Here is a 13,852-nt window from a genome sequence, read left to right as displayed (position 1 = left end):
TAAACCCCTTCACACTTACAAGATCTAGAGGGATTTAGCCAAGGGCTCTCTTGAAACAGTATAAAATGGCATCTTCTATTACCAGTGTAAATAACAAATTTACACACTTATTTATATGGGGGTTTGTGCGTGAAATGATAAAAGTCTTTCAATAACATCTTAGTAATGGAAAAAGTCTATACATGAAATTGTTTGACAATGAATGCCAGTCACTTTTTAAAAAAAGCATAAGGTTTGCAAACTTTAAAGGAGGCAGGTGAAGTATATTTAATTTCTGTCAATTAAAAGACTATGGAGAGTGGGATGTTTATTGTTTGTTTAATTCTGGACTCTATCTGAAAAAAATAAAATGCTGCAAGGCCTTCCTCACATTGCAAGTTAAAGTTCACATCGCACTGGTGATTCACCAGGTGGTACTAAAGATTTTAGTAGAGGCAGATACCGTGTAGACGGAGTTCAGTTAATTTGTGGATTTTCCTGTAGAAACCACATACAAACTTGGGACAAAGATTTTATATCCAGTGCTGCCAGCAGACACACCCTTGGAGCCCTCACACCACAGGAGTTGTGCCTGCATTTCTGGGCTCAGTCTCTACAGCCTTATGATGTCTTGTGAAAGTGTATTTTTGGATCTTGTGGTCGGGCTTTTCCAGATGTATGATTGTGATTGATGTTAATTGAATGTTTAAAAAAAACACTGAAGAAAAAGAAGCAAAATCTTTTTCTGATAACCCTAAACATCAAGCCATACTAGGCTCACTGTACCAAGCTCTGTGGTTTCACTTTGGGAAAAGTGTCCCAACAGAAACAAAGGAACTGTCATACTGGAGCAGACCAATGGTTCACCTAAGTCCTTTAACTTGTCTCCAACAGCAGCCAATACCTGATGCTTCAAAGGAAGGAAAAAAACATCATAACGTACCTAACAGTGCTGTTATACTATGGAGGGGAGAAGAAAGAACACAACCTTGTCTTCAACTAATGATCATACTTGGCAGCATGAGAGCTGTAATCCTTTTATTTTTATTCCATCTAGTGTAAATGCAGATGCTGTTCTTATTCACAAACAAATCTAGAGCTGAGAAACCCATGTGTTAAGAAATTCGTTCCTTTTAATGCACAAATGTTATGGTTCGCTTACCAGAACCACCAGCCTCCTGGTATAATTAAACTTGCAGGGACCTAGGACCAAAGTACCATACCTGTGGATCCACTGGTCTGAGCATGGGTGGTGTCCGAGCTGGCTGCACGCCACTAATGCTAAAGGACTCTGAACGAGGAGGCAGGTTTGGGTCAGATATCCTGTTAGCCACTTTGTGAGGCATTGCTGGGGAGCTTTGCCGGTTGAGTCGAGAACGTTCCTCTACCTGAGGCAACACAACAGGAGAATCAATGAACACAAATTGCTTCACTTCCCCGCAGTTCCACACCCAAGTCACCTGTATAGCCATTTTCTGGTATTTCTAATCACTACATTGTTTCATGCACCTCTTTCATACCCATTAACACTAAGCACCAGAGGCTTGGATTCAATAAGGACTTCTATACTAGGGTAAACTTGAAAAGGAAAATGTTTAAACCATGTTCCCTTTTCTGCATTTCCTTGCTATCAATGCAGATCCGTGGGGTGAAAAGTGGCAATTTCAGAAGCAGTAATTTTGGAGCTCCAGACAAAAGGAGGCTGGGAGTGGGGTGGGGGATGCTGGAAGCTGCCTAGCCTCCTGGTGGGTTGTAACAGAGCACACCCAGCAGGAAACTATAGACAGGAATGGGCACTGCAGCTGAGTCAGAAAGAAAGAAGAAAGAAAGATGGAAAGAAAGACGACATGCAGAGAGGGTGGGTGGGGTGAAGAAGAGGTACAAAAGAAAAGGTGCCAAAAACAGAAGCATGGTGGGGGAGATCCACCTTTAAATAAAACCAATCTAGAGAAAATGTAACGTGGGCACTCCCCCTTCTCTCTGTCCTTTCCGTAGTTTGGTCTAGTCAGTTGATTCTTTTCTCCTGCTCTTCCCACTGCTTAACCTGGTTCTTCTGAAGGCACCAGCTCCTCGACACTGACTAGTGGCTCTATTTCTGGCAGGACAGATTTCCTACATCTCTCTTGTTTTCCCCCTTTCTCATCTACTTTCTCTCTTGTGCTGCTTCCATGCTCCAGTTTTCTCCATCCCTTCATCTACTTCTCTTCGCCACCTTTCTTTTACCTCTCTTACTCTTCTCTTCCTTTCGCTCTTTAGACTCCTTCCCCTCTCCGGGGTCTACCTTTTAGACCCCAGCTGCTTTCTGTAGCACAAGCAGAGCACAGAGTAGGGCTGCTGGACAGTCAGGAGGCAGCAGAAGAAAACTCTCAACATTGTAGGCAATATTAGCGGGAAACATAGTGGGCTGTTCCCAGGAGAGGTAAAATAATAATAATACTAAGACTAAAAAAGGATCTTCCCAGAAACCGTTAGTCCTTTGTCTGCCACTTTTTACTTGAGTCTCATTTGGCTCATGTCCCTTGTTGGGTAGAAGTTCTTAGGTTGGCCAATGTGATGCCAATGGAGCACCATTTCGTCTCGTGAATAAGCATCTGAATTCTGAACTGGCCCCACTCCGTTTTTTGCCAATTTGAGAAAGCAGGTTGTTTAAAGTCAGTGGAGCTGTACCAGCCCACACCCACAGAGAACTTGGCCCTCTACTTACAAATGTCCCCCCAATATACAAGTCCTTTTTCAATTTTAACAGAATCAAACTCATGTGAAATCCAACAGCCTATCCCTTCCCCTGAGCCTAAACTGAACTGTTTGCCTGGCATCTCTCCAAATGCAGTTCAGTGATAGTTTTGCAACTGTTAGCCAGACCAAACCCAATTTTCGTTTCATATTTGAAATGCGCTGGTCCTGATTTGAACAACCCTTTCAAAATGGCTATACAGTTTACAGACAGTTTTACACTTGCCTTGAAAGCAGTCCCCCAACCCTGCCAAAGCTTACTGCAGGCAGAACCTGGCATTACTGCAAGAGATTATAATTAGACAAGAATATGTATTTTTGCAACATGTTACAACAGCAGTCATTTGACTGTTGTATTTACAAAATCTGAGACCATAAATTGATCATACAATCAGGAAATCTCGCAGTGGCAGTTCCAACCCCTGAAAGATGAGAAAGACCCATAAAAACAGCAATAGGCAATTGAGGACCAAGGCATGCAAAAACACCCTCTTCTTTCAAATATATTAGGCTAGTGGATGGCTTGAGGAATCCAAGTTTACCAGGAAGACAATATGGTAAATGAATTTTCAAGACACCAATAGACAACTTATATTTCACGTGTCCTTTTTAATCTGAAAGGGAAAACAAAGCTTCAGGAGGGCGTTTCCAGCAGATGCATCTGAAGAAGAGAAGCTCTAAAGGTTAAGATCCCAGCGCAAAATGGTCTGCAGTGCATTCCCACTGAAAGAAATGTCCTTACCTTCAATACTGAAATAACACCGGGAGTGCTTTCGTTAGATTTGAAAGAAACAATGAACATGGCAGCAAGGTGGTGGTTTGTTTTGTTCTGGAATTAATAAATCTAGCACCTAGTCTTCTATTTGGGACTACAGGTGTGTTGCTAATTCAGAAATGAAAAAAAATCCAATTGCTTTCAGCTCATCCAGATGGAAATACAATTGTTTCAGCCATCCAGATATAAATGCAATGCATGTGTTATTGAAATCAGATTGTACAAAGAGCAAATTAGTGTGTGCATAAGCTTGTGTTGGAAATCAGCTTCTAAAATAACGAAAATTGTACGTGTATATGTGGAAAGAAGAATCACTAACTCTTCTTCAGGTAAGAAATGAATCATAAAATTCTTCAAAGAGCCCTTAAGTTGATACAAATGAACCATTCACTCTGAAGTTGGGGCTCTTAGAGAGACTAATATGGCAAACCCAAAATTAGGAAATAGACTGAGTTCTTTAGGAAGTCTTTCTCCTAAGAACTGTAAGGCCTGTGAAGAGTTTTTTAGATTATGAATGACCAGCTAGCATATCTAAAGGTCCAAACAGAACAACATACTTTTCCCTCTTGCATATACTTTCAGCGGCAGTTTTGAAGTCAGTTTATAAACTCCTGCAGAGAGGACTTAGCTGCGTATACAAGGACAGAAGGGATAGCTGAGAGAAAAACAGCATTTCTTTTGAACAAGGATACATCTGCATAAATACTGGGACACAGTCCAGTCAGTGACAGCCTCATTTCAATCTGCCTCAAAGGAGTTCCAGTAAATCTGCCTATTATTCAAGCTCAGGCACTAACTACAGCAGTCAAGGATGATGAAACTGGAGTCCTCTAGCCAACTTCTGGAGCTCATTGACAGCGTGCCAAATGAAAATATGCAGCTGATTATAGAATATTTCACAGCTCATGTGGAGGAATAGGTGGCACAGTAATGTAACAGGGAGGTATGTGTCAGAGACCAGGACGCAGGTGGTTGTTCTCAATGGGCAGAGCAGGAATCAGATTTAGTGGTTAGAGCATGTGTCAACAGCCAGGAATAGGAGCCCAAGGTCAGAGCTGGAGTCAGAGGCCAGATGCCAGAGCCCAAGTCAGAAATCAGAGCCAAGGGTCAGGACCAGGTTACCTGGAGAGAGGCAAGGCAGGAGCAGGGCTGGAACAAGCAAGCACAGGAGCTATTGCAGCTGTGGGCGAATGCTTCAAGCAACCAAAGAACAGCTGCTGGGTTTAAGAGTTGGTCTGCTGACTCTTCCAACCAATCAGGCAGCCTACTTCAGGCCAGCTTCTGGGAAGACAGCCACGCCTTGTCCCCTGTGGCCAGATTAGAGACAGCCTGACGGTCTTAATCTGCATAGTGTTTATAGGCTTCTTTGGTGGATTGCAAGTGTTCCTTCAGCTCCCAAAGCACCCGGTGTAGATAGGAGGCTAAATCAACGACAGCCAGTTCTGGGGACTTCATGGCTAAGTCTCAGTGTAAGCAGGGGGGAAAGCCATCGTTTGCAAATAATGGGCTGTGTTGTGCTGTAGCATGGATTGCATTGTTATATGTGAATTCTGTGTAGCACAGCAGAGGAAGCCAGTCATCCTGGTGGGAACTCAAAAAGGAGCAGAGATACTGCTCCAGGATTTGATGACACTCTGCTTGCCCTTTAATCTGCAGGTGATAGACGGATGAGCTCAATTCCTGCCAGAATTGGGAGATGAACTGGGGACCCCAGTCTGATAAAATGCCCATCAGTGGCGAAATACATTTCCCAAGAAAAGCCAAGCCATCTCCTGTGCAGTAAGAACAGTACAATGTGGGATGAAGTGCGCCATTTTTGTTAAGAGGTTGGCAACAACCTGGATTACTGAGTGTCCCTGGAAGCATGGCAGTTCCACAATGAAGTCCATTGATACACTAGACCAAGGCTATGGAGGCATGGGCAGAAGCTAGTGGAGATCTAGGGGTCTTGATTGTGGGTTATTGGGTATGGGCATAGAAGTTGCAGGACCTTATATAATCCTTGATGTAAGCTTGTAGACCTGGCACCCTGGGCCTGCAAGGTATGTAGGGCTCCTATTATCTCCATCAGAGAGACACTGGCCTTTGAAGAATCCAGGCTGACTATATCAGCTATAGTTCTCTGATTGTTTGGTTGGGACTGCTCAGATTGTCAGAGACTAGGACTTGGGTGGTGGGCCCAGTCTGGTTAGAGGCCAGGTGCCAGAGCTGAAGTCACAAGTCAGGAATCGGAGCCAAGAGTCAGAACTGAAGTCAGAGGCCAGGTGCCAAAGTCAGGAATCTGAGGGTCAAGACCAAGTTACCTGGAGCAAGGCAGAAGGAGGGCAGGAGGAATGCTGGGAACAAGCAGACACAGGAGCTATCACAATCACGGGTCAATGTTTTGAGCAGCTGCTGAACTGCTGTTGACTCTTCCAACCAATCATGCAGCCTACTACAGGCTGGCACTGTCATTAGGTTGCCCAGAGACCAGCTCTGCTGCAGGCCATGCTTCCAGCCTAGCTGTGCTACAGACCATGATTCCTGACAGTATGGACTGGGAGAGAGGGATGCTCCTTTCTCTGACTACCAACATCTCCTTTCCTTACACTGTATGTCAACAGCGTAACAGGAGAAGATACATTCAGGCCTCCACAGTTCATCTTCTCAGCAATCCTATTATTATATGATTACACAGAAAATGAAAGTGCTCCCAAGTGCCAAACTCTGCAAGGATCCAGTATCACCTCAATTCAATGGCTGCTTCTTAGATAATTCAAGCTTCACCTCTAATGCAGAAGAACCCCGGCCACTTCCACATCTCATAGGCAAGATAATCAGAGAGAGGCACCATGTAGAAAGTGACTAATATTTCAGTATATTATTTCAGTGAAAAAAAGGCCAACAAAAGCAAAGTGGGCTGAGGGAAGAGATGAAATATTAATCTAATATGAATAGCAAAGAGTGACATTTATAGATACAGCTGAGGTGAAAACTGTGCATCGCAGGAGAAGCATTAAACATATGCAAAGGGTCACTTCAAGGCCAGTTCCAGCAAATCTGGGGTCCCTTGGAAGACATTCAACTGAGTCCACCCAATCCAAGATCCAGCAAGTGTCCACCTTTCCCTCTGTCCCACACTCCTCTGTGGCCATGGTACACTAGAGAGCTTACAGTGGCGCAGCTGCATCAATGCAGCTGTGTCGCTATAAGTTCTCTACTATAGCCACTCTAAGCCGATGGGAGAGAGCTCTCCTGTCCACTTAGTTAATCTACCTCCATCGAGTGGCGGCGGCTATGTTGGCAGGAGAAGCAGGCCTGCTGACACAGCACTGTCCACGCCAGTGCTTAGGTTGGTGTCACTTATGTCGCTCAGGAGGGTGGCTTATTCACACACGTGAGCAACATAAGTTAGGCCATGTCTATACGACGCGCCGTATCGGCGCGTTACAATCGATTGCTCGGGGATCGATATATCGCGTCTCATCTAGACGCGATATATCGATCCCTGAGCGCGCTTACATCGATTCCGGAACTCCACCAAAACCAACGGAGTTCCGGAATCGACATGGCGAGCCGCGCACATCGATCCCGCATGGTGAAGACGGGTGAGTAGATCGATTTTAGATAATCGATTTCAGCTACGCTATTCTCGTAGCTGAAATTGCGTATCTAAAATCGATTTTCGCGCGTCGTGTAGACACGGCCTTAGTGTAGACATAGCCTGTGTCTTCACTGCAGAGTTAGTTCAAGTTATCAACATTTGACTTAACTCCTCTTGAATTAGCCTAGCTGGAGTGAGAGCTGCCACAATGTGAAATTGCTCTTGAGCTTCACAGGGTGACTGGATTAGCAACACTAAGTAGCTGCATCTCCACTGCATTACTCCTCAGCAGCATTCATGCTCTAGACCATCCCCCTGACAGGCCAGCCTAGTTTGATTTTGAGGCCCAATTTAATTCCACAGAGCTCTGTGGGTGTGGATGGGAGTTGGGTTATGGGCAATATTTGAGTCATGCTTCAAGCTAACACTGCAAGTGAAGTCAAGCCCTCAGTGTCACAGGAAAGGGGAGCAAAATGGGCACATGTAGAGAACTGGTGTGTGGGTGGGTGGCAGGGCATTGCCAGGGCCAGCTCCAGGTGCCAGCATTTCAAGCAGGTGCTTGGGGTGGCAATCTTCAAGGGGCGGCAATCCATGTGTTTTTGCCCCCAAGCAGAGCGCTGAATTTCCGCCACGGACGGTGGGGGCAGTCTGTGTGCCATTAGGGCGCCACGCACATTTCCGCAGCGGCGGCAATTCGGTGGCAACTTCTATGTTCAGCTGTCTGCGGCAGCGCAGCTTCTGTCTTCTGGCTGAAGACAGAAGCTGCTGCCGAATTGCCACTGCACTGAAATATCCGAATGGGCACCACTGGCAGTGTGAAAGACTAGCAGGGAGGCCATGATGTGGGAGAATTTTCGTATGCCAACCAATATCATGAAAAAATTCCCCAGAAACTTGCTGCCAAGAATGTACAGCATTAAATCCAGGAATGGCACCTTCCCAAACCACCAAGAATGATCCACTCACACAGCAAATCTGTGTACTGCTACCTCAAGGCTGCAGTTTGAATCTCAAATCTACCCTTTTGCCCCAGAACATGGTAGGTGTGGGGAGATATACATACTATAGGAAAGGATGCTGACCCAGGGTCTTTTGGGGTCCTTTCTAGCTGAAACAGTAATTTTACACATGAAAAGGATATAGGGGGTAAAATAATCATAATTTTGGATAGGTACTACTCAGACCTTGCACAGTATTTTGGACACAGTATAAGTTCCTACAGGGAACCACCATTTTGTGAAGATCCTTGAACATCCACGTCCCTCTCCCATCTGAATTGTATCTCTTTAGACTAATACTTACTGCAGGAATTTCATTTTCTGTTTTTTATTAATATTTTATACCTATTGCTCTTTATAAATAATATAAACAACAAGGAATGAGCCATATGGCATTTGGAAAGATCTTAACGCTTGCAGCTAAAAGCAGTTATCACTTTGCTTCTAATAAACCCCAGCTGAGAAAGAAATGCGAAGGGAACAAGATCAAAAGTGGGTAAATGTCTGGCTGTGAAGATATGACTCTGGACTCATTAAAACTGCTGATTTTAATCCAAGAATGATCCTGGAGAAAGCAGAGGACTGTTACTACCAATGCTGATATTAATCAATCCAGAAAAGCTTCAGTGCAATATGTCCATGCAATTTGGATAAATTCTAGCAGGCAGCCAGAACAGCAACAAGCAGCAGTACAGACTAGCTTGAGAACCAAAAATGGAGTCTGTCAAGACACAACCTAATGAACTTAGGGCGAAAAATTGTGAGCACTGGTGGCCCATGGTTCAAAGCGGCCAGCTGCCATAATAAAGGAGATTGGCATATGATAGCAACAAACATGTGCTGAATGATTTGAAAAATATCGTTAGGAGGGTAACCTCTGTTGTTCTTATGTCCACAAAAAATGGAAGGTTCAGACCAGGAGTAGGCAACCTATGGCAAATGTGCAGAAGGTGGCACACACTGCCTGGGTCCTGGCCATTGGTCCGGGGGTGGGGGGGCGGGGGGGGGGAAAGAGCTCTGCATTTTAATTTCATTTTAAATGAAGCTTCTTAAACATTTAAAAAACCTTATTTACTTTACATACAACAATAGTTTAGTTATATATTATAGACTTATAGAAAGAGATCTTCTAAAAATGTTAAAATGTATTATTGGCACACAAAACTTAAATGAGAGTGAATAAATGAAGACTCGGCACAGCACTTCTGAAAGGTTGCCGACCCCTGGTTTAGACTATTTACAGCTAGATTGTATCACACATGATCATGTTACTCGCTCCATAAAAGTAACTCCTAGTGAAGTAAGTCTACTAGTGTAAGTGCTGAGAGTGTTTGGGTTGCACAACCTACCCCTTAAATACAAAATGCTGAGAGGTGCTAATGAAAATGTTGTAAATACTGATATTATTTACCAGTATATCTATACTGAGCTATCTATGGGTGTATATTTTCTGAAGGCCTAAAATGTGCACTCTGGTTCATTGTATTCCAAACAACTTCATAGTATTTCCCCCTTTCATTAGAAAATTGACCTGATTATACAGATAAATTAATGATTAACGCTATGAAATTTTGACAGTAAATCACTCCTTCCCTATAAACAAATAAATCTGTTAGTCTTTAAGGTGTCACCAGACTCCTCGTTGTTTTTGTGGATACAGGCTAAGATGGCTACCCCACTGATACATCCTTTCCTATAGTACGTATTTCAGCAAAAGGCTTAGGGCTAAATTCTGCTGCCCTTACTCATGCTGTTTCGTACCTTACGTACCGAGAAATGGGGTGACTCATGGAATCAGCTATTACTCACCATGAGTAAGAGTGACAGAGTTAGGACCCTGCACTGGAACTGATGGCCAAATCTAGCACTGTTCTCCCTCATCCCAACCAAGAGACAATGTATGAAGTCTTGACTTTAAGAACCTTTTTATAGACAGAATTGAAGATAGTAAAATACCAGAGGCATATTAGGAATTTAGAAAAGTTTATTTAAAGCTGTGTTTCCATTCTATGCATCCGATGAAGTGGGCTGTAGCCCACAAAAGCTTATGCTCAAATAAATGTGTTAGTCTCTAAGGTGCCACAAGTACTCCTGTTCTTTTTTCTTTCTATTAAAGATGAAATTTCATCCCATTTCCCTGCTTGCTGCCACACATTTCCACCACAGCAAAAGCCCAATAGACAGCCCTGATTTTTACAAAGCTAAGGAAGCGCTAAGCCCACTGGAAGTTTGGGAAGACATCACCCACCAGAGGCAGCTCAGAGTTAAGTTGTCTGACATCTCTCAGATCAGGAGTGCTCGATGACAGGAATGTCTTGATCACATGCAAATTTACAAAACTTTTTCCATTACATACTTGAGGAGAAAGCTTGGGAGAACAATAGGAAGATTTAGAGAATGATCCTGGCGCTACCTGTGAAGACATGCTATTTGGAGCGTTGCCCCTGCAAACTTGAGAAGCCTGAATCAGATTGGAATTAAGGGGAAAGGAGAGTAAGTCCACAGAAGATGAACGGGAGCAAGAAGACAAAGGAGCCAAAATGGCTTCATTCCAATGAGAACCCTGTGGAGAAAGACCAAGAGATGGAAGGGGAAGCTGATCCATGCTTCTTCCTATTTTCTGTTGCATTTGGGTACGATGGATCCCTGTAGATGGCAGGAGTCCTGGGATACTTTCAAAGGAAGCATGGAGCTCCTTATGAAGGGCTTGAGTCTTCATTTTTCTTAAAATGTGTTCTGGGCTAGAAGCGCTTAGGTCTAGGTGATCACACATCAAGTCGATATTGTTTAATGATGGAGTGCTTCTTGAGGGAAATAAGGGACTTGCAGGCATGAGTGAGTGAGCAAATTTTCTTTCCCTGTCTCCATTATGTTCTTTAAAGTCCATTTTCACTCCCTTACTAGGCAAATGTGAATTTATTCCTTTTGAAACATGAGGAGAAGAAGCACGCATGACCTCTAATCCTGATTTCCTAACCGGACTACATCCTTGAGAGCGAGACCCTTTGAGGGATATCACACCATCATTCTTTTTTGATGGCTCTTGACGCCCAAGTCGAATTTGAGAATGTGTCCAGATGGCTTCTTCTCCCTTCTGGGTGTGTTGCTGTTCCTGGGATCTTGGTTTAGAAATCTTAATAATTGGCGGAACCTGTCTTGGCTTAGCAGAGACTAATGGGTTCACTTGCCGAGGATCTAATGGTCGTAGGTCTTGCAGATTTGGTTTAGCTGAGGGTTGTGACTTGGAAATATTAGAAGAAGGTTTAATGTTGGATTGTGGTGCTACATCTTTGCCAGTAATGAAGGGTGCCAAGTGTCTGGCAACAGATGAGTGATTCTGCTTAGCTGGGAGAACAGGCGAGTTATTAAGATATTGTTGCTGTACCTGGGAGTAGAATTACAAAATTATACTATTAAAACACACTATTTTAGGACAAACAGTAATAATGAACAGTGTTCTTTCTGGGTAATAAAATATCTCTGGGGTAGGGGAAAGGGAAAAGGAATGCATATGGTCCAGAGATTGTGCTGCATGAATGCATGTGTGCATCTCCTTCAATACTGGTCAGTAAAATTATATCTAGTATTTACATCTCACTTTTAAAATAAGCATTGCTAGATGCTGTGTTCTGTTTTTGCATTTAAAAAAAAAAGCAACAGAGATTGTGTTCTTGAAAAGCACAAAACAACAATAACTATATAGGACACCTGGTACCATATAACCTCTACAACAGGAAGAAACACCCTTCCAGTGCATATCACTGCAGCTTCGAGTTCAGTGCTCAACTAGAATGTGAACAGTGTAAAGGAATCCACTTCAGAGCTACTGAATTGCACTGGACCACTTTTCATCCAGCAACTCTCACCATAATAATAATTACAGCAGAGAAGACGCTCCTAGCCTTGGCCTGGCTTCAGGAATCCTCTACAATAATTGAACCACAAAGTAAATAGGGACTGGCATTCTAGAATTCCCATTCCTTTAGCGTTCCCCCCCAATACTGTAAGTGAAAAGTGACCCCAGTGTAGCCCATGGAATTACACTGGAGTAAGTGTAATTTTCAGTGAAAGACTTTCAAACAGAACTACATCCCCTCCCAGCTGTCCATTTATAAGGGGTAACTTTGTGGGGACAAACAAGGATCTGGCACAAATGGACTCAGTCTTTCCTACCTCTTTGGCCCAAGCTGGCTTCTCACTTGCATTCATTCCCTCCTTGTAATGGTACAACGGCTTCTTCTCTGCTGGCCTCTGGTCTTGCCGTTGCTGCTGCTGCTGCTGCAGGGAGACCAGGTAGTCTCGCTCCTGTTGAAGTTGCCTCTGCAGCCTCTCCGCTTGTCTCTGCTCCTCTAACTGTTTGCGCTTATACTCCTACCCGAGAACAACACCACCGTAACATGGGTGTGAGAAGCTGTACAGAGATAGTCAGGCTAGCATGTGAGCGATCAGATATTTATCAGTTGGGTGAAAAATAAACCCAAATAAATAGCACGGCTTAGCCCTATGAAGCCAATCAGTTCTTAAGCCTGTGGGGGCCCAGTGAAGGAGTAAACCATAAAGAAACCTGGAGAGAGACATATTCTAAGAGCCAGAACCAAAGAATCCCGAGAATTTTAATTCCAGCTTTGATACACGTTGGCAAGTTAGGCTCTCTGCCTCTGCTTCCCATATGGAAACTGAGGATGTTAATATCCTTAACAGGGACTCTGTAGATATCAATTACTTAGGGCCAGATCTGGACCCCTTGCTCAAACAGGGGAGCAGCTGCTTGCACAAGTAGCTCCACCAAGGCCAAATAGTCTGAGCAATCATTCCCCACTGGAGGAATGGGTTTCTTGCCCTTCATGATTATAAAGAAGTTTGGAAATGAAGGTCCCATCAAGACCTTGTGTATGCAGTGCAGCTCCAAGGCCATCAATATAGTCACTCACCCCTCTTATGCCAGAGTTAAATTTGGTCCAAGGAGGGCTACATAAGTACTAAGTATATTAACTTCAATCACTGTGGTTGAGATTTTAAAGCCACATTTCAAATGGGAGTTTGGTATCTAGATCCCTTAAGCAGCCTCTATGTTCAAAGAATAAAATCAGGTTCACAATGAGTTGACCAAACAGAAATTCACTGAACAATCTGAGATCCTTGCTGGGTTTGTAAGTTACAACTGCTTATCATCAGGTCTTGCAGAGGAGGGTAACAGTGGACGCATCTAGTGAGGTGCTGAGTGCTTTCATTTCATATTGAAGCCACTGAGAGCTGGTTGGTGCTCAGCAGCTTATAGGAGTGGGTGATTGTGGCAACACTTGAATTGCAGAGCCAATTAACGGATCTCTCTGAAGCACTGGGGCTTTTTAAAGGTTTAATTAATAATCATTAATACTTAAGTACCTTTAAAAAGGAGGGATTTTTACGAGTTCCCTCTTTCTCTAAATAAAGCCAGTGGAAACAGAGCCCAATAATGAGCTCTGTTTTATTGAAAAGAAAACCATAAACACTGATAAATATACTTCTCACTTTAAACAAAAAAAGAAAAAGGGGCAATTCAGGAGATAATGCAATAAAAAACATTGTCTAAAATGGAAGCAGCATAAGAAGGGAACACAAAATGTTCCTGTCAAGAAAGTAAAACGTATAGTTTGCAAATGAAATATGACTATCAAATCCTGTAAAGCTGAGTGGGTATGCAGAGTACAAGTATATTTCAGTTTGATTGTATTACAGTATGCTGCTAACGGCCTTAAAAATTACTCTGCAATAAACACAGTGGGGCTGAAAAGCGGCCTGCAC

General features: G+C 43.4%; 1 protein-coding gene across 12 annotated transcripts in view; it reads right to left on the bottom strand.

Moving 5' to 3' along the window:
- TNIK (TRAF2 and NCK interacting kinase) overlaps window positions 1–13,852 on the bottom strand; it is a 317,025-nt gene that overhangs the window by 49,203 nt on the left and 253,970 nt on the right. For 7 of the 12 annotated variants that reach the window (XM_032783676.2, XM_075068391.1, XM_075068389.1 and 4 more), the window contains 3 exons: window positions 12,242–12,439; window positions 10,317–11,453; window positions 1,203–1,367 (listed from right to left, as the gene is read on the bottom strand). In XM_032783676.2, coding sequence (XP_032639567.1) covers window positions 1,203–1,367; window positions 10,317–11,453; window positions 12,242–12,439 — 1,500 coding nt within the window. The remainder of the gene's footprint in view (window positions 1–1,202; window positions 1,368–10,316; window positions 11,454–12,241; window positions 12,440–13,852) is intronic. The other 5 variants (XM_075068394.1, XM_075068396.1, XM_032783680.2 and 2 more) reach the window with 1 other exon arrangement.

The sequence above is a fragment of the Chelonoidis abingdonii genome, chromosome 8, assembly GCF_003597395.2.
Source record: "Chelonoidis abingdonii isolate Lonesome George chromosome 8, CheloAbing_2.0, whole genome shotgun sequence".
NCBI classification, from domain to species: domain Eukaryota; kingdom Metazoa; phylum Chordata; order Testudines; family Testudinidae; genus Chelonoidis; species Chelonoidis abingdonii.
This window is presented reverse-complemented; position numbering and strand designations above follow the sequence as displayed.